This window comes from Ranitomeya variabilis, chromosome 7 (genome assembly GCF_051348905.1).
Source record: "Ranitomeya variabilis isolate aRanVar5 chromosome 7, aRanVar5.hap1, whole genome shotgun sequence".
NCBI classification, from domain to species: Eukaryota; Metazoa; Chordata; class Amphibia; order Anura; family Dendrobatidae; genus Ranitomeya; species Ranitomeya variabilis.
This window is the reverse complement of record NC_135238.1, coordinates 67,279,758-67,301,387: the sequence shown is the minus strand read 5'-3', so window position 1 is coordinate 67,301,387 and position 21,630 is coordinate 67,279,758. Positions and strand designations below refer to the sequence as shown.

At 43.1% G+C, this 21,630-nt stretch overlaps 1 protein-coding gene across 3 annotated transcripts in view; it reads left to right on the top strand.

The window, feature by feature from the left end:
• LOC143784953 (LITAF domain-containing protein-like) overlaps positions 1–21,630 on the top strand; it is a 97,051-nt gene that overhangs the window by 36,246 nt on the left and 39,175 nt on the right. For 2 of the 3 annotated variants that reach the window (XM_077273565.1, XM_077273566.1), the window contains 2 exons: positions 2,857–2,919; positions 12,219–12,311. In XM_077273565.1, the coding sequence (XP_077129680.1) occupies positions 2,857–2,919; positions 12,219–12,311 (156 nt within the window). The remainder of the gene's footprint in view (positions 1–2,856; positions 2,920–12,218; positions 12,312–21,630) is intronic. The other variant, XM_077273567.1, reaches the window with a different exon arrangement.

The window sequence follows — 21,630 nt, the reverse complement described above, 5'->3', positions numbered from 1 at the left end:
CAAATGTGAGGTGGTCCCTAAAAAAAAATGGTTTTGTAAATTTTGTTGTAAAAATTAGAAATCACTGGTCAAATTTTAACCCTTATAACTTCCTAGCAAAAAAAAAATTTGTTTCCACAATTGTGCTGATGTAAAGTAGACATGTGGGAAACGTTATTTATTAACTATTTTGTGTCACATAACTCTCTGGTTTAACAGAATAAAAATTCAAAATGTGAAAATTGCGAAATTTTCAAAATTTTCACCAAATTTCCGTTTTTTTCACAAATAAACTCAGAAATTATCGACCTAAATTTACCACTAACATGAAGCCCAATATGTCACGAAAAAACAATCTCAGAATCTCTAGGATCCATTGAAGCGTTCCTGAGTTATTACCTCATAAAGGGACACTGGTCAGAATTGCAAAAAACGGCAAGGTCATTAAGGCCAAAATAGGCTGGGTCATGAAGGGGTTAAATAGTCTGTTCGAGGAGGTGATGGTCCCAGAGGAAGAGGTTAAAGCAGAGGAGGATGCAGAAGGGATAATAATATCTCAAATTTCCAGACTGTCGTCGCACAGGCAGTGCCATGGGAGGGTGACTTACAGCAATCAAGGGAGGGATCGTGATGCCAGATAAACTTGGTGAAAATGTAGGAACCAAGGAACAAATGGAGACTGATTTGATGGAAGTGCAAGTCAGGAGATTAAGAAAATAATGATCCTTTCTCTGTTGTCCATGGTTGGCGGGAGGGGATGGAGAAAGCATCCGTTACCCTCGCCACCAACACGCCATGGACTTGGACCTCCTGGAAGCGCCCAACACAGTGCAGCAAGAAGGTGCTCAGATCGTTAACATAACAGTATGCCTGTATTCTTAGAAATAGTGCTGATTACTGGGTTGCCACTCTGTTAGATCCACGCTACAAGAGTAAATTTAGCCAGATGCTTCCCTGACCTGGAAAGGGATGCACGCATGCTGGGATATTAAATTACGCTTGTAGACATTCTGAAAAGTGGGTTTTCCCCAAGACAGCTGTTAGGCACAAAGTGTGCATCCCAGTTCTAGACATCCAACCCCGGGAACGTCAAGATGTCATCGCAAAAACAGCAGAAGCAGAGTTAGTGGCATAAGCAATTTCTGTGAGTCATTTAACACATTTATTTAGGCCAGCCAGTGCACCAGCAGAACAGTGTACAAGTCTGAACGACTGGTGAGGATGGTGCAGGAGTATCTGGAGCTCAATGTCAATGCAATAAGGGGGGAGGGTTATACCCTTTTGTGGTTTGGTCTCCAAAAATGGAAGAGTGGCCTTAACCTTCAAGGCATGACAGGCGAGCTTTGTCATGTCCGGCAGCCAGCGTTCTCTCAGAACATGTCTTCAGCACTGCTGGTCATGTCCTGATTGATAAGCGCATCTGGCTGTCCCCTGAAAGTGAAGACAACCTAACTTTCATCTAAATGAACAAGTCTTAGATCACTGACTTTTGCTCCCCAGTCGCAGATTGGACAGACTATGGGACTGTCGTTTTTAGTGTCATGTATTGATCTTGCGTTTATTGCCTTGGTGTCTTCTGTGCCTGCTATTGCTGCTGTTACAAACCTTGTTTTCAAATGTGGAGACTCCAAGTTGCACCTCCATCTGGTGGGTTGCCTGTGTAAGTAGGGCTCCCAGACAGGCAGGCCTGCACTCACTTTCAGTCAACTACTGTGTTACTTTCCTTACATTTTTTTACCAATAGTACTGTATGAAACTGATGATTGTGCCATCTGTGCGGCTGGAAAAAGTGTTGCATGAGTTATCGAGGCTCCCAGATAAGAAGGCTTACACCGCTCCCTTAGCCGCCACGTCTTAATTGAAACTTCAATTCCGGGCTCTAAATGCTGGCCCAGACCCTGATGCCTCACTCATGGCACATGGCTGATTTCTGCTGTGCCATTATCAAATTTCTACTGTAGGTAAAATGATGCCACGTTTCCTGTTGTCTGCCCTTAACTTTGGGAAATATTTTTTACTCCAAGTTGAGTCTCGTTCATGTGTGGTGGTTGTTGCAGTATGGTTCCCAGCCCGGCAGGTTTGCACTTATGTTTTGTCATCTACCAGTATTACTATCCTTACATTTTTTTTTTCTAACATTAGTGCTCTACCTGAGTGTGGCTAAAAAAAAAATAACTAAAAAAATAATGAGCTCTTGCATGATGTATCTGGGTTCCCAGCAAAGAAGTCTACACAGCTCCCTTACCCACCTCATCTTAATTGAAACTTCAATTCAAAGCTGTAAATATTGTCCTAGACCCTGATAGCTCATACATTGCCCATGGCTGACTGCTTCTGTGCCATTATAAAAGATTCTACTGTGGGTCAATTGATGCCAGGTTTCATGGTGTCTACCCCCAATTTAGCTGTTTGGGAAGCTTTTTGTCACCCGGAAGGTGTTGTGTATACATTTTAGTTTGGTCTCCCATTGAATCTAATGGCATTCGGGTATGTTTGTTGAACTGTTCTGTAAACCGAACCTTGAAAGGTTTGCTCATCTCTACTACAGACAAGCAATATGCAGTGCTGATTTGACTCCTTAGAATTCCATTCAAGAGTTTGAGGTGAGAGCACAGTGATTATAAATGATTAGTGATCCTACCCTAGTTGACCACAATCAATAGTTCGCCATCTTATGATTTTAAACCCACACACTTTTGTTGGTGATTAGAACCAACAAAACATTGGAGCATCTTATGAGCCTAAGGACCTTAAGTGTATGTATTGACTTTGTCACACAGATTTTTTTTTTTTTGATTTTTTTTTTTAACTAAGTGTTTTAATGTTGGCAATGAACTAATTGTTAACTTTTCAATTACTGGAAATTTATGTCAACAGTTCCGCCATACCAGTCTACCCCACAATATTGCTTGCAGCCAGTGCCCAACGTGACGTCACAAGGTAAGACTGTTTTGTCAATGTTAAGGGCTTTATACCATCTTATGAATCAAACTATATGCTCCTCAGTCTTCCTACAACAGGTTGCTGGTATAGGAACTAACTTAATGCTCCCAATGCAGCATAAGCCACGCATTTTTGCTGGAATTATGAGCTACAGTAGGTTCAGTCCGATAATCCTGCCAGAATGACGTGCAAGCGCTATCCAAATATACCGGTCTTAACTTAAAGATGTTCTACATCATCTATTGCTTAAAACCCAGCAAATAATTGTAGTGATTATTAAACAATCTGTCATGAACACAACCTGCTTGCTGTGACTGTAAAGGGGGAATCTGCTTCGAACTTTTCGAACACTTGTCAGCTTATTGTGATGGGTGAGCGGACAATATGCTACGCGCGTACAACAGCGGGTTCATTCTTATGATTAGAATGCAGAATTTTGAACCGATCTACAAACCTAGTTGTCCTCATATAGTCTGACTCTGTTTTTTTTTGTTTTCTTTTTTTCTGGATACAATATTTAGTCTCATCCACCCTCTTCCTGGTCAGGTGAGAGGAGAATTGCTAACTGTATGCAAAGAAAGCTGGACCAGGATATTAAATCTAATTAGTTATATTTTCCCCCAGCAACCTCTTAGTGGAATCATATAAACATCATATTTCCGAGCATATTTTCACCATCCTAGACACCCCAAACATAGCTGAAAATATAATTGGTTTGATGTACATTGCTGTAGAATCCCGAGGCTCAAAATCCTGGCACCTGAACCCTCAAAAGCTATTATGCCCTCCCCGATCATAAGTGGATTTAGTTGATGGCAGATTACAGTATCAATATGACTTGGCAATATTTCAAATCCATATGATGTCCCTGTTATGGACTGAAGTCTTCCAGTCTTCCTCAGTGGCAATTATCTTCCCTGCATATATTAGCATTTTTTTTTTCTAGAGAAAACTCACAGGGAACATTTGGTCTCCCTGTTGCCTCCTAAATAACTTTAATAATATGGTCAGAGAGATGTTGCCACGTTTCCAGAGTGATATCAGATGTTGAACTAATTTATTTACACCATCCATAATGTCCTCTATAAGAATTGCTTTTAAGTCAAAGCCTCATCATATCATGTACATTGGCACTCATGGAAAAACTCAATGTGAGGGTGATAATAAAATGTTATAAAATAAGTCCTTGTTAACTCATACATCCATTTTAGCTAAAAATGCAAAAATACACGAGATAAAAAAGGTCACTAGATGCCTTAAGACAAGGTAGGACAGCCAGGTTTTCTTGTTGGATTGCTGCACTGTGGATTGCATGCAAAATGGAGTAGCAGAATATTGTAGTAATACACATACACCAGGTATATACAATAGATGCTCACATAAATGGGGCAAAGTAGAGGTGAACCAGCAAGCGTACAAAAGTAGGAGGAATAGTTATGTATGCAGTTGGTCAGGGGTACAAATGACTCGGATACAACCCCTTACTAGCCGCTATAAAGACTCCAAGAATTCTGAACGTGCAGTGTCACAGAAATTGCCGAAAACATCACTTCTCTATACTTGGGAACTAGTAAAAAATACTAAGTCACAACATGCAGCGGCTTAGTGGCACATACATGAGCATCCCGGGTATACGGCTTCCACCTATGCAAATTGGTGGATTTGTCAATTTTGATGGTGTGATCGTAAAAAGTTCACCACCTCTTTGGGTAGCCTCTGAAGAATGTCACCTGAAAATCTAGATACCAGGCCCCTTTTATGCCCATCAAAGCAGGCTTCTCTTAGAGGATTTCATTTGTTAGATTGTGTTGTCAGAAGTTCTGTGATCCAAAACTGCATTCACTCACTCTATTTCTTTAGGAACAGCCTAATTTTAATGGGCATCTGGGGGCCTGGTACCTTTAGGGCTTTCATGTGACACCAGAAGCTCCCTGAGGGGTGGTGCACCGTCCATAACCTTGATATAAAATGTACACATCCTAATTTCAAGGGATCTGTGTCTAGGCAAGTGCATATTGTGGTTGGCATACTTTTTTTTTCTTTTATTAGCCCCTAAGCATGGCGGAGTGGTGTATTGGTGTATTTCATGTGGAATCTGTAATGTTTTATTTGTGCCTCTGACTAATCTCCCAAAAAGTCCTCATACTTTTATTAAGCTTGGTGATTGATCTCTAATTCTGACCATTTCTTTGCACATCTATATACCTTCTGCATGTGTATTACTGTATCTTGCTTCCTCCTTGTATACTGTATTTTTCACTAAAACTGGCTCTTATGTGGTTTTAATGTCTTGAATTTTATTTTCCTATTGCCCTCACATTTTGTTTTATTATATATTTAGTATTGTCCTCTACGTCTGGAGGAAAAAAGGTTTAAGCATAATAACAGACGCGGATTCTTTACTGTAAGAGCAGTGAGACTATGGAACTCTCTGCCGTATGATGTTGTAATGAGTGATTCGTTACTTAAATTTAAGAGGGGACTGGATACCTTTCTGGAAAAGTATAATGTTACAGGGTATATATATTAGATTCCTTGATAGGGCGTTGATCCAGGGAACTAGTCTGATTGCCGTATGTGGGGTCGGGAAGGAATTTTTTTCCCCATGATGGAGCTTACTCTTACCACATGGGTTTTTTTTTGCCTTCCTCTGGATCAACATGTTAGGGCATGCTAGGCTATGGGTTGAACTAGATGGACTTAAAGTCTTCCTTCAACCTTAATAACTATATATATATATATATATATATATATATATATATATATATATATATATATATATATATATATATATATATATATATGAACCAGAGGCATAGCTAGGGTTTTTTTTTTTTTTTTTTGGGGGGGGGGGACTTCTGAGCGGGCCCCTAACCAGGTAACCTTGATTACAACTGGGTGAAACACCCTAATAGTGTAGGTAGGAGAACATCCGCAAATCACTGTGCTGTTACTGAGCATCTCTTTACACAACATCGATGTTACCGCCACATATTCAGTACCAGTCCTACGGAACATATAAGATTACATCACAGTTACAGATAGTGACTTTCTGATGACTTTTTTTTTCTGATGGAATCGCTCACTTTTTCCGTCTTTTCCATCTGACCCAGACTAACATGACAGCTTCTTCTAGCAATGACTTGAGTGCAGAAATTGAACAGACACATTTCACGTCTCATGTTTTCAGCCATCACCATCTATTCCCAACCTGCACAGCCTTCTTATCGTGCTGAAACCCCAATGCTGCTGCCGTGTGTCCCTATTACTGCACCTACTGTGTGATTCACTGCGCCCTCTAAATTCTAAAGCAACCCTCTATAATATAGTAATGCTGCGTGCAAGTGACCTAGAAAACGGTGCCCACATTTTGTCCCCTAGAAAGTAGTAATGCCCGGTGTACCCCTTTGACCATCACAGTAACCTGCGTTCCCCTATAACAATAAGTGCCCACTTTACATTTAATGCCTCGAGTCTCCCCTCCGCCCCCCCTGTACTGCCCCCTAAGATGCTCTCTTATACGCAGTATATTGCCCTTTCACTGTATAGTACCACCCACACAGTATACTGACTCCTTAGTAGCCCAAAACTGTTTGATGGCCTCCTTATTATAATTCCCACACTGTATGACGACCCCTAGCTAGCCTCCATATCGTATAATGCACCCTCCTTAGGCAGACTATATAGTATAATGCACTCCACATAGGCAGACTCTATATAGTATAATGAACTCCATTAAAAAAAATAATAATAAAAAATACAATCCTCTCCTCCTCATTTCCCAGCTGCTCCGAGCGCCCGCACATCTCAGGACAGGGGGCGCCAAGTAATGATGTCATCACACCCGCTGTCAGTGTCTGCATCAGTGGTGTCAGTCGCTGAGAGGGGGAATGATGGAAGAGGGAGCATACCCCTCCCACTCTCATCAATGTGGTCAACTGTATTGGCATCTAGCCGATAACGTTGAACTTGCGATGACTGGCGGGGGGTCCAATGCTGGCATCGGGCCCTCACTCCTGCTCAGGGGCCCCATAGCGGTCATATGGCAGTGAAGGGCGAGCGAGTCACTCTACTCTGCTGCAAAGTGTAACTATGTGTAATGTAGTGTGAGAAGGTCACTGGTAAAATACTGGAAGGGAGATGTCACTTAGGATGTTGATCTCAGTGATATGAACCTGGAAAAAATGCTCCAGCATGCAAGTGCTGAGAGGGTTTAATCGGCCATGTTCATGGCTGGGTTTTTGTGAACAGGTGGGAGGCTGTTCACCATATCTCCACACCAGGGTGTGGTCCAGAAGGTAAATAATGAAGCCTTTTGGATTCCTTCAGTGTTTGGTGTGTCTGGAGATGAGATCTTAACCCTTTCTGACATTAGACGTACTATCCCGTCGAGGTGGGGTGGGTCCGTATGACCACCGACGGGATAGTACGTCATATGCGATCGGCCGGGGGAGCGCGGCCGGGTGTCAGCTGACTATCACAGCTGACATCCGGCACTATGTGTCAGGAGCGGTCACGGACCACCCCCGGCACATTAACCCTCGGCACACTGCGATCAAACATGATAGCAGTGTTCCGACGGTATAGGAAAGCATCGCGCAGGGAGGGGGCACCCTGCGTGCTTCCCTGAGACCCCTGGAGCAACGCGATGTGATCGCGTTGCTCCAAGGGTCTCTTACCCCCTCCTCCCTGCAGCAGGCCCGGATCCAAAATGGCCGCTGCATCCGGGTCCTGCAGGGAGGTGGCTTCACAGCGCCTGCTCAGAGTAGGCGCCGGGAAGCCTGGAGCTGTGCACGTCAGATCGCCGATCTGACACAGTGCACAGCAGAGTGTCAGATCAGCAATCTTACATCTTACACTATAACATGATGCCCCCCCTGGGGCAATGTTATAGTGTAAAAAAAAAAAATACATGCGTAAAAAAAATAAAAATAAAAATTCCCCCGAAAAATAATATATAAAATATATATATATTGTTCCTATAAATACATTTCTTTATCTAAATTAAAAAACAAGTAAAAGTACACGTATTTAGTATTGCCGCGTCTGTAACGACCCGACCTATAAATCTGTCCCACTAGTTAACCCCTTCAGTGAACACCGTAAAAAAAAGGCAAAAAACAATGCTTTATTATCATACCACCAAACAAAAAGTGGAATAAAACGCAATCCAAAAGACGGATATAAATAACCATGGTACCGCTGAAAACGTCATCTTGTCCTGCAAGAAACGAGCCGCCATACAGCATCATCAAAGAAAAAATAAAAAAGTTATAGTCCTCAGAATAAAGCGATGCAAAAATAATTATTTTTTCTATAAAATAGTTATCGTATAAAAGCGCCAAAACATAAAAAAATGATATAAATGAGGTATCGCTGTAATCGTACTGACCCGAAGAATAAAACTGCTTTATCCATTTTACCAAATGCGGAATGGTATAAATGCCTCCCCCCAAAAGAAATTCATGAATAGCTGGTTTTTGGTCATTCTGCCTCACAAAAATCGGAATAAAAAGCGATCAAAAAATGTCACATGCCCGAAAATGTTACCAATAAAAACGTCAACTCCTCCCGCAAAAAACAAGACCTCACATGACTTTGTGGACCAAAATATGGAAAAATTATAGCTCTCAAAAAATATTTTTTGCAATAAAAAGCTTCTTTCAGTGTGTGACGGCTGCCAATCATAAAAATCCGCTAAAAAACCCGTTATAAAAGTAGATCAAACCCCCCTTCATCACCGCCTTAATTAGGGAAAAATTTAAAAAATGTATTTCCATTTTCCCATTAGGGTTAGGGCTAGGGTTAAGGTACCGTCACACTCAGCAACTTTGCAAAGAGAACGACAACAATCCGTGACGTTGCAGCATCCTGGATAGAGATCTCATTGTGTTTGACACGCAGCAGCGATCTGGATCCCGCTGTGCCATCGCTGGTCGGAGCTAGAAGTCCAGAACTTTATTTCGTCGCCAGGTCAGCGTGTATCGTCATGTTTGACATCAAAAGCAACGACGCCAGCAACGAGCGTAGGGGGCGTCGCAGCGTCTCCTTCTAGCCAGTCGGTACACTCCGGCTGTTTGACATGGAGCTAACAACAAGCGAGAACGAGAAGTGAGTCGCCGTTACGTCACTGGATCGCTCCTGCATCGTTCTGGAGTTGCTGTGTTTGACGTCTCTACAGCGACCTAAACAGCGACGCTCCAGCGATCTAGTTTAGGTCGGCTCGTTGTCTATATTGCCGCAGCGTTGCTGAGTGTGATGGTACCTTTAGGGTTGGAGCTAGGATTAAGGCTACCGTAAGGGTTGGGGCTAAAGTTAGGGTTAGGGTTTGGGCTAAAGTTAGGGTTAGGGTTTGGATTACATTTACGGTTGGGAATAGGGTTGGGATTAGGGTTAGGGGTGTGGTTAGGGTTACCGTTAGGATTAGGGTTAGGGGTGTGTCAGGGTTGGGGTGTGGTTAGGGTTACCTTTGGGATTAGGGTTAGGGATGTGTTTGGATTAGGGTTTCAGTTATAATTGGGGGGTTTCCACTGTTTAGGCACATGAGGGGCTCTCAAACGCGACATGGCGTCCGATCTCAATTCCAGCCAATTCTGCGTTGAAAAAGTAAAACAGTGCTCCGAGTTTATCCGAGTCACCAGCCTCAGAAATCGCAGGTTAACAGCTCAGATTAGAGACCAGGTCAATGCCGCACATAGTTCTCGCAGCAGACACATCTCTACAACAACTGTTAAGAGGAGACTTTGTGCAGCAGGCCTTCATGGTAAAATAGCTGCTAGAAAACCACTGCTAAGGACAGGCAACAAGCAGAAGAGACTTGTTTGGGCTAAAGAACGCAAGGAATGGACATTAGACCAGTGGAAATCTGTGCTTTGGTCTGATGAGTCCAAATTTGAGATCCAACCACCGTGTCTTTGTGCGACGCAGAAAAGGTGAACGGATGGACTCTACATGCCTGGTTCCCACCGTGAAGCATGGAGGAGGAGGTGTGATGGTGTGAGGGTGCTTTGCTGGTGACACTGTTGGGGATGTATTCAAAATTGAAGGCATACTGGACCAGCATGGCTACCACAGCATCTTGCAGCGGCATGCTATTCCATCTGGTTTGCGTTTAGTTGGACCATCATTTATTTTTCAACGAGACAATGACCCCAAACATACACAGCCTGGAGGTAAGGGCTATTTGACCAAGAAGGAGAGTGATGGGGTGCTACGCCAGATGACCTGGCCTCCAGTCACCAGACATGAACCCAATTGAGATGGTTTGGGGTGAGCTGTACCGCAGAGTGAAGGCAAAAGGGCCAACAAGTGCTAAGCATCTCTGGGAACTCCTTCAAGATTGTTGGAAGACCATTCCTGGTGACTACCTCTTGAAGCTCATCAAGAGAATGCCAAGTGTGTGCAAAGCAGTCATCAAAGCAAAAGGTGGCTACTTTGAAGAACCTAGAATATAAAACATAATTTCAGTTGTTTCACACTTTTTTGTTAAGTACCGTATATACTCGAGTATAAGCCGACCCCCCCCCCCCCCTAATTTTGCCACTAAAAACTGGGAAAACGTAATGACTTGAGTATAAGACTAGGGTGGGAAATGCAACAGCTACTAGTAAATGTCAAAAGTAAAAATAGATACCAATAAAATTAAAATTAATTGAGACATCAGTAGGTTGTGTTTTTGAATATCCATATTGAATCGGGAGCCCCATATGATGCTCCATACAGTTTATGATGGCCCCATAAGATGCTCCATATTAAAATATGCCCCATATAATCCTGCATAAAGGTTAATAATGGCCCTATAAGATGCTCCATAGACACATTTGCCCAATATAATGCTGCACAAATGTTGATTATGGCCCCATAAGATGCTCCATAAAGATATTTGCCCCATATAGTGCTGCACAAACGTTGATTATGGCCCATAAGATGCTCCATACAGACACTTGCCCCATTTGCTGTTGCTGCAATAAAAAAAAAAAAAAAAATCACATACTCACCTCTCCTTTGCTCAGGCCCCAGGCATTTTCAATATTCACCTGACTTCGTTCTGGCACTGCTCCATCTTCAGCGTCTTCTGCACTATTCAGGCAGAGGGCACGCACTGACAAGTCATCGCGCCCTCTGACCTGAGCATCACTGCAGAAGACGCTGAAGACGGAGCGGCGCCGGAAGGAGGAGGAGGTGAATATCGCACAGCGCTGCGCTCCCCTCCCCGTTATACTCACCTGCTCTTGGCGCGGTGCAGTCCCTGCTTCCCCAGCTTCTTCCTGTACCGAGTGGTCACAGTTACCGCTCATTACAGTAATGAATATGTGGCTCCACCCCTATGGGAGGTGGAGCAGCATATTTATTACTGTAATGATTGGTACCATGTGACCGCTCCGCTCAGTACTGGAAGAAGCTGCCGGCGCCAGGGACCGCACCAGGAGCAGGTGAGTATAATTAGACAGCCCCCACTCCCCCTCCCCTGCTGACCCCTGGGTATGACTCGAGTATAAGCCGAGAGGAGGACTTTCAGACCAAAAAAATAGGCTGAAAATCTCGGCTTATACTCGAGTGTATACGGTAATATCACATGTGTTAATTCATAGTTTTGATGCATTCAGTGTGAATGTACAATTTTCATAGTCATGAAAATACAGAAAAATCTTTAAATGAGAAGGAAGGTGTGTCCAAACCTTTGGTTTGTAATGTATATTGGGTTTTTTTATCCCACATGCAGCTTTGATCATTGGTCTGAGTGCTGTCTGTATTTTTCAAAAGCAATTCAAATGGATAAGTTCACACGATCACTTTCAAACAGTTGATAAAGTGGAATATGTTGGATTTCAACATGCCTGATCCTTCGTTGTTGTAGTAAATTTTTCAAAGGAGTCTTCATATTGGTATTCCAGTCTGCTTAATGAATTAAGCTTGAAGCATTGACCGAGCAGAGCTCACATTTTTTTGTCAGGAGGAAAAGCATGGGGTACATAATCTTAAGTATGGCTCGGTTTAATAACTGTATGTAATTAAATCCTTCAATAAAATGTCAGATGGAGAACTTGACTTGTAAGTTAATGGTGGAGATACTAAAACAGTGAATTGTTTGGCATCCGCCTTGGTTCAAAGAAGCCAAGATGCATGCCCCACATTCCCAACACATTCTCCCCAATATATTTTTAGATATTATTAATCATACACCAATGTGTTTGGTTTTTCTAACTGTAGATTTTTCTAAGTGCTTCACTACATCAGGTTTTAATGCATACAATAACCCAATCTTTCAGCCTCCTATATTTTTATTTTTTGCTTAGCAATTTCTGCAATTGCCACTCCATGTCACCCAACCGTAATTTATAACCAACCGGTTCCAGTTTGCGTTGTGGAGACTGGAACATGTCAATATGGTAAGTGCTGGCTGTCTCTATTATGTATAATTCCTTTATTTGATTAATATCAAAATTTATGTAATGTAGTAAAAGTGACCTGTTTAATGGCAGTTGAATGTTGTCTAATGACAGTTTGATAGTGGACTGTTTGAAGGTTCTGGTCTGGCAGAAAATGTTATATATTGTTTTATAAGCAGTCTGGACCAATAAATACTATGTTAATAAGCGCAAAATGCATATGTCAGATACAAAATGTAAAATAAATATATATATATATAAATATATATTTTTTTTGTATTGATAATGTATGATAAACCTGAACTGGTATGGGAATGCACTTAAACAGATATATATATATATATATATATATATATATATATATATATATATATATATATATATCTGTTTAAGTGCATTCCCATACCAGTTCAGGTTTATCATACATTATCAATACAAAATATATATATATATATATATATATATATATAATATATATATATATTTAGAAGTGGACTTATTTTGGAATACCCAGTGATCCATTCCAGGAAAGAAACAGTTCAAAGTCTGTTCTTATTAGTGTAATTGGTTCCAATATGCGAAAGAAAAAGGTCAGTCCCTCCTACATGAATGACCAAAATCACAGGTGCCTTAACCAACCTAGTTCTTCTTCCCATTGCCACATTTTAGGGCTTTAGAAAGTGCAATCAATATAAACTGGGAGTGCCCCTTCAGATAATTGTCAAGGTTAGACGAAACCTGGGTTTCTGTACCCAATCTACACTCTGCTCTCTGAACAGTCCAAAAAACAAACTGGCCTCTTTTGATCTAAACAAGAGAAGAGGTTGAAAGGAAAACATTTTAAGTGATCAAGTAACTCCGGATGTACATATGTAGCAAAATAACCCGACTTCCATCTGCCAATTCTCTGAACTTTAGTATTAGATACGGTAATCTTGACCTGGGCACTTCTGTAAGCCTCTCCTATGTAAAATAAGCGAGCATTAAAGTCCTGCTCCAGCAGCCCCAATTAACCTCAAACCACACTTGCATATGAACTTGAAATGTTCAATCAGGAGGCAACCACCATGGACTAGAAAATTCAATACCAGAAGGAACTCAAGATGAGTAATCGGACTATACGGATTGGCTAAGCTATACCATCAACTGCATGCTAGGGTATTCGGGAACCCTGACCGAAACATTCAGTCTTGGATCTACTGGCGCGGAGTTCATTATGTGCGAACAGTGCACCCTACTTCAGTAAACCTTCTTTAAAACTGGATGCATGTACCAATTCCCCTTACCATAAAGGCTTCAAAAAAATAATGTACCAAAAGTGGATCGTAATGACAGTTAAGTTTCATAATGATGAAACTTCCCATTATAATGGGAAAAGCAGATTTTGACACCGCTTCTAACAGTCAAATGGCAAGTTTACCGCACTTAAAAAATGTTTTCCCCCTTTCTCCAGTACATATTCTGGTAAAACAATGGTGCTGATGAAAAGTACAACTCGTCCCGCAAAAAATAAGCCCTCACACTGACACTGACATATCGACTGAAAAATAAAAAAAAGCTATGACTCTGGGAAGGTGTTTAAAGTCTAATCCAGCTGATTTGTAATTGATGTTAACTGGAATACAGTATATATCTTCTTCGGACTGTGCTAGTGGAGTTCTTTTTTGTCATGATGTAATATTCTGGCTGTATACCACTAGGTGGCACTCGCAGCATAGGGATTTATAGAACTCATGAGCTTCTAGTATCCAAAGAAATTACAGGTGCTTCTGAAACTCAAATATTATATAGAGTCATTACAAACAGAGTGATCTATTTCACGTGTTTATTTCTGTTAGTGTTGATGATTATGGCTTACAGCCAATGAAAACCCCAAAGTCATTATCTCAGTAAATTAGAATACTTTATAACACCAGCTTGAAAAACGATTTTAAAATCCGAAATGTTGGCCTACTGAAATGTATGTTCAGTAAATGCACTGAATACTTGGTCGGGGCTCCTTTTGCATCAATTACTGCATCAATGCGGTGTGGCATGGAGGCGATCAGTCTGTGGCACTGCTGAGGTGTTATGGAAGCCAAGGTTGCTTTGATAGCAGCCTTCAGCTCGTCTGCATTGTTGGGTCTGGTGTCACTCATCTTCCTCTTGTCAATACTCGATAGATTCTCTATGGGGTTAAGGTCAGGCAAGTTAGCTGGCCAATCAATCACAGTGATACTGTTGTTTTTAAACCAGGTATTGGTACTTTTGGCGGTGTGGAAAGGTGCCAAGACCGCTGGAAAATGAAATTTCCATCTCCAAAAAGCTTGTCAGCAGAGGGAAGCATGAAGTGCTCTAAAATTTCCTGGTAGACGGCTGCGCGGACTTGGTCTTGATAAAACACATTGGACCTACACCAGCAGATGACATAGCTCCCCAAACCATCACTGATTGTGGAAACGTCACACTAGACCTCAAGCAGCTTGGATTGTGGCCTCTCCACTCTTCCTCCAGACTCTGGGACTTTGATTTTCCAAATTAAATGCAACATTTTACTTTCAACTGAAAACACCTTGGACAACTGAGTAACAATCCAGTTCTTTTTCTCCTTGGCGCAGGTAAGATGCTTCTGGTGTTGTTTATTGATCATGAGTGGCTTTACACAAGGAATGCGACACTTGTTGGTGGCTCTCAAAGCAAGGACTCCAGCAGCAGTCCACTTCTTGTGAATCTCCCCCAAATTTTTGAATGGCCTTTTCTTAACAATCCTTTCAAGGCTGCGGTCATTCCGGTTGCTTGTTCACCTTTTTCTACCACACTTTTTCCTTCCACTCAACTTTCCATTAATATGCTTCGATACAGCACTCTGTGAACAGCCAGCTTCTTTAGCAATGATCTTTTTGGCTTACCCTCCTTGTGGAGTGTGTCAATGATTGCCTTCTGGACATCTGTCAAGTCAGCAGTCTTCCCCATGATTGTGGAGCCTACTGAAACAGACTAAGGGACCCTTTAAACGCTTAGGAAGCCTTTGCAGGTTTTTTTTATTAATTATTCTAATTTACTGAGATAATGACTTTTGAGTTTTCATTGGCTGTAAGCCATAATCATCAGCATTTAATAGAAATAAACACTTGAAATAGATCACTCTGTTTATAATGACCATATAATGAGTATCACCTTTTGTATTGAAAAACTGAAATAAATTAACTTATTGATGATATTCTAATTTTGTGAGACTCACCTGTATATATCTTTTGGGCTGTTATCCGTTAGAAAAAAGCTTGCAATTTGTTACCATATTTGAGTTGAAAATTATTTTTTTTTTAAAACAGGATTGTTAGGATTAGTTACAAGGTTTGGCTCATGAAAAAAAACTTAATTCCTTAAAAAAATTCTTTATTTAATATATTTTTTAAAATATTCAAAAAACCACAAAAATAATGAAAAACCAGACAGACTGGGATATATAGGGAACTAAGGGCTAGCCGCTACTGAGTGGGGGCGCCATTTGCGTTTCAAGAGGGTGCCAACCTCCACTGACAGGTAGGGGACCAGTCAGGGCGATTCTAGGGCTAATTAGGTCTAATAGTAGCCATACCGGTATATTATCTTGAGGATACAGGCAAGCAACTGACTTTTTGGTTAATATTTTTTCACTTTTGATTTTCTTGGTCTATATTATTTTTTTGTCTGTCTGGTTTTTCACTATTTTTTGTGGTTTTTTGAATATCTTTAAAAATATATTAAATAAAGAATTTAAGGAATTAGTCTTTTTTGATGAGCCATATTTGGGTTGACCATTAAAAGTTATCAACCATTGAGGACTGTCATATTTTTTTTTTAATCTATTTTATTATCCAAAGAGAATTTTTCTCCTATAATATATTTCTATTAACCTCCTTCACCACCCAGGCTGTATTCACTTTCTTGACCAGGCCAATTTTTTTCAATTATGACCAGTGTCATTTATTGAGGTTATAACGCTATCGCTTAACATATCCCAGTGATTCTGTCTGTCTGTCTTTTATTTGGCACGTTATACTTCATATTGGTGGTAAAATTTGGTCTGTGTGATCTATTTATGAAAATTTCCAAAATTTGTCAAACTTGAACATTTTGCAATATTCAAACTTTGAATTTTTATGCCCTTAAACCAGATGGTTACACCACTCAAAAAGCTATTAAATAAAATTTACCACATTATTGGATCACATTTACCTTGCACTCTATACTGAGCACATATCGGGGTTTCCATCTAAATCTATATGACATGTTTCAGATGAAACCCCTTAGGGATTCATTCACTATGCTGAACAGAGGTCAGACTGAGTCCAGAGTAATTCTGCTGCCTCAATGTCCTTCTCCTCAGAAGTGCATGAAACTGTGCGGACCATGCTTTAGTCGCTTAAAAAGGACACCACCAGATCACAGGCCAGACTGTGACCAGTGTCTTAATCTGTCCCATTTTAGGGAATGTTCAGTCTTTCAGAGATTTACATGGAACCCCACAGTGTAAGCGCTCAGCGTAGAGCACAGGATAAATGTGAGCTGGGCCTTACTGCAATCGTTGGGAGGCAGAATGAAAAATTGAACAGCAGGTGAATTTTTTTTTTAAACAAATGCAGTATCATTTTTCTCATGCAGTATCATTGTTTAGTAGGGATGAGCGAATGTGCTCTGTAATACTTGGTTATCACCCGAGTATCACTGTGCAGTGCAGATCTATCAAGTATTGCGTGCTTTGAGGTTCCTTTTTTTGTGTTGTAAAACGCATCCAAACATTTTCCTGGGCTCCATTTCTCAAGCCATATACTATTCCATAGTGAGGAGTACGTTTATGTGATCTCTAAAACTGAGAAAAAGCATTGAAGCATTTTTCTGGATTGTATTTGATAGTCATCGATTTGGAGCGCCCCCACGTTATGGGCAGTGGCGTACTCTGCGCCGGGTCTATCTCTCTCGGTTCTGGGGATGTCACGGTGGCCCGACCCGGTCCGTGGCCCTTCTGAGGGGCGCCCAATTAAAGGTGTAGTTTGTCTGGTGCTCGTGACGCCACCTGTGGTACTCGGTCAGGATGAACGACGCTGCTTAGGGGTCCGCTGGGGTGATGGAATGGCAGCTAGATGATATACCTTCCCACAGGTGAAGTACGTCCCCAGGGCTTCCCGGATGTGTAGGTGGTGATGGTGGACGATGTAAGGCGCAGAGAATAACGAGGACACAAAGGTTGCAGTCTCTTTACCTTTTACTGAAGACTTCGGCGTCCAGAGTACCGTTCACAGGGCAGGCAGAATCCGGCCGGTCCGAAGGCACAACCAGAGTTCCCTTACTCAGGTGGAAATCAGTAGCCTTCCTACTAGCACCTGTGTGTTGTAGTACCTCACTGCTGAGCACTACGGGATAGTCCTCACAACTTTCGTGGATGTTTCTGATCTCTCTCTCTCTCTCTGTCCCCCAGATGGTATGGATAGGACAACCCGTATGACGGGGTAGGCCTGGAGCTTATTTATAGGGACCCTAGTGTCGCCCCTCTCCCACAATTTGCCTCCGTGTCTTCTTAGGTATTAAGGTCGGGCAACCAACTTGGAATTGACTGTCCTGCCAGACTCTGAAGTAATACGTAGAGTCAATTACTCCCTCGGTGTTCCGGCCACCGGCTACGCGCCTCAGAAGGAGGCTGCCGATCTTGGGGCAGAACTCCTCCCGGTATTATCTCCTTGTGCTGTGACTTCATTTCTCGCTCTCCACAATACAATTCCTTTCCTGTCCTTTCTTAGGATGCTGCCGCAATGGGTGCAGGCGCAGCTCCGTAACGTTCTATCTCGTGCTTGGCCTCTGTCAGGATCCCACCCCTGACAAGGACCCTCTGTCTGCAGCTCAGATGTTCTTCCTTCTCCCCCTGTCTGCCTGACAGGTCCTCCCTGGGTCAAACCCAGGTAGCTTCTCACTAACTTCCTATCCAACCCACCAGTTTTACCCGTGTGTGAGGTAAAAACCGCTTTGATTGCTGCAGGTGGTCAATTTTAAACTTGGATTCAAGAGACCTAGCAATTGCAAAAGGGGTGTGGTAAGGGACCCAAAAGTGCTGATAGTGAATGTTGATGCTAAGGACATTTGGGCAGGTGTGACTACACCTGTGGCTGGAGCACAAGAAACATGCCCAGCCATGACACAGGTTCCTGTCTCACTTTTCAGGGAGGCATGGTACACAACTTATGAATCCATAGCAATATGAATATGTGGTTGGTTGCATAGCAGATGTTTCCAGCAGGCTTGGCAACACCACAGTCTTCCACACAGTCCAGTCTCACCAGCCTAAAGTCTGGATCGCTTAATCCTCACCTTGATCCTCCTTCCTCTCAACATGTTGAGTCCCAGTAGACTAGTGATCCCACAGTAGGACACTCTGAGGGGCTCTTTACTACAGCGTTCCTTGATTGTGGCCTCTCAACCGTCATGCTCCAAGAGGGGACAGGAGGATAGGCAAGAACATGACGGTGAGCAGCTCCAAATTTGGGCTAAGGAGGAAGATGGTGAGACACAGTTGCTGCTAAGTCTTGTTGTTAAGTCACAACATTGGGAAGATCAGGGTGCGGTGGTGGAAGACCAAGTCACCCGCCCAATCTGTGAAGCTGGCATGCACAGCAAGGCCAGCAGTGCTGTGGGGAAGAGAAGGTCAGCACCGCTACAAAGGGGCAGTAAGGTGATGGAAGGAGAAGTCGGGCAACTGTTTCACAGAGCGCAGACCGTCCTGAGTTTATAAGTCAAAGAGTTGTGTGTCCTCCCGTCTGGGACATTTTTAAAGGGTTTTGAGACAAGCAAAATGGCCATTTGCAACCTGTGCTGTGCAAAGATCAGCAGGGGCCTGACCACTAGGAACTTGACTACCACCGGCATGATCAGGGACATGTCATCTTGGCACCCGACTTGGTGAACAGAACACCTGGGTCCACTATTGGTGCCATCAGGTGACACCACTGCTTCTTATCTTGTGCAAGGTGCTTCCCAATCCCCTGTACAAAACACTAATGCAGATGCCTCCTGCCTTGCACCTGCCCTTGAACATTGCCATCATCAATCACTTCCAAATCCTTGTCCCAGCACAGAATATAACTGTCCCTATCCCAAAGAAAGTTCTCAGACCCAAATGCTAAACAGGCACATTTCCAGGTTGGTAGACATGGAGGATTTCCACAAACTCATGGCTGCAGCCATCCATACCTGCCACTTTTTCTCCCGGTGTGGTGTCCCTGCCTTGTACCAGCACATGTTCTTCAGGAACATCACCTGTGCCCTTACCAAGACCCTTAATGACTGACACGTGGACAAGCGCCTGTGGCCAGGAACGCTACATTTCCTTGCTGGCACACTGAGTGAACATTGTGGAGAATGGGACCAAGTTACACCCTGGCATGGTGCATGTGTTCCCGATGCCGAGGATTGCTGGCCCTAATTCTATCATCGTTCCCTCCACCTCCTACTGCCGTTTTTGCACCCCCTTTTGCTCTTCCTCATCCTCCTCCATCTCCAATGTGGAATCTCAGATCATGGTATCCACATCAGCTGCACGATCACTCTCCAGGACTGCCTTAGCGAAGCGGCAAGAGGCTCTGCAGAAGCTAATTTGTCTAGGAGACAAACCGCACACCACGGCAGTTAGTTAAAAGAATAACAGACCAGACAGATGTGATTTTTTTTATTTTTTATTTTTCCGCTGGACCTCCAACCAGGCATGGTCGTGTGTGATAATGGGGGTAACCAGGTGGCGGCAGTGAACTTTGGCAAACTTGCTCACGTACGATACTTGGCACGTACTCAACCTGCTAGTTCAGCAGTTTCTGAAAACATTCTCCGATTTGCCAGAGCTTCTGATGGTCAATAGTGCCCATTTCTGCAAGTCTGCTACAGGTGCCGCTGCTCAGGCAGTGCTGTAACAGCGCATGCAAGTGCCAGCTCACCGACTGAATTGTGACGTCACCATGCGCTGGAACTTGACACTGCATATGCTGGCAAGGCTTTGTGAGCAGAGGAGGCCAGTGGTTAAGTACCACGCCCGTCAGCATTCTGGTCCGCCTCTGCATATAACAACTGAAGAGTGGGCATGGATGTTTGACATGTGCAGTTTTCCAAGACTTTGAAGACTCCACATAGATGGTGAGCAGTGATCCTGCATCTGTGCCTACTTATACAGTCACTGCTCACAATTAAGCATGAAACTTTGCATGCGGAACAGGTGGGTATGGAGGAAGACATTGAGGCCGGAGTCACACTACAGCGAGATTTGGCCGAGTCTCGCAGGGTAAAACCAAGCTCTGGCACTCCAGAGCGTGCGGCCGCATAGCAATACATGGAGCCGCATGCTCCACTCCGGAGTGCTGGCGCCAGAGCTTGGTTTTAACCTGCGAGACTCGGCCATATCTCGCTGTAGTGTGACTCCGGCCTAACACAGAGATTGTAGCCAGCCCAACCTCATCTCATCTACTCAACGCAGATTGAGAAGAGGAACTTGAGCTGGTGGCTAGGGCAACAGAGGCTAGTAACCACACAAGCTTCTCCTTCTCTTCCTCCTCATTCCCATCCTCAGCCCATCCACATAGAGAGGCAGGAGGAGATGGAGTCATCATGTTTGAGACAGGGACGTGTTGGCTGTATGGAGCTTGGCACATATGGCCAACTTTATGTACTGCTGCGTTTCCCGTGACCTTTACGTTACATTCATATTGTCCAAAAAAGAGTACTGGTTGTTCACCCTGCTAGACCCATACTACAAAGAGAATTTTGCATCTCTTCTTCCTGAGGTGGAGAGGTCTTTTAAAATTGTGCTATACCAGAAGGCCATTGTGTAAAAAAAATACATTGAAGAAAAATTCCCATCAGACAACGCTAGCGGCAGGGGCAATCTTCCTTGCCGAACCAAGGAGGAGAGCCCAGGGAGATGTACAGCAGAGGCAGGGGTACACTGTCAAAGGCGTGGGCCAATTTTATGACACCAGCCCAGCGTCCAGGGCCTGATGACTAGGTATTTTTGACAAGGAGGGAAGAGTTTTTAAAGATGGTCAAGCAATACCTGGCCGATCAACCCAGCATACTCCCTAATTCCTCTGTAGCGATCAACTATAGGGTCTCAGAGCTAGACAACTGGCATGAGCTGTCCCTCTGTGCCTTGGAGGTGTTGTACTGCCCTGCCGCTAGCGTCCTCGCCCCCCAGAAGAAATACAGCAAATTCTGCATTCCCAAATCCAATGCGCCCTCCCTTCTGAGCCCCACAGTGTGCCTAATCTACATTTAGGATCCACATGTTTGGCATTTCTGTAGCGATGAGAATCTGCCTACTTTACAG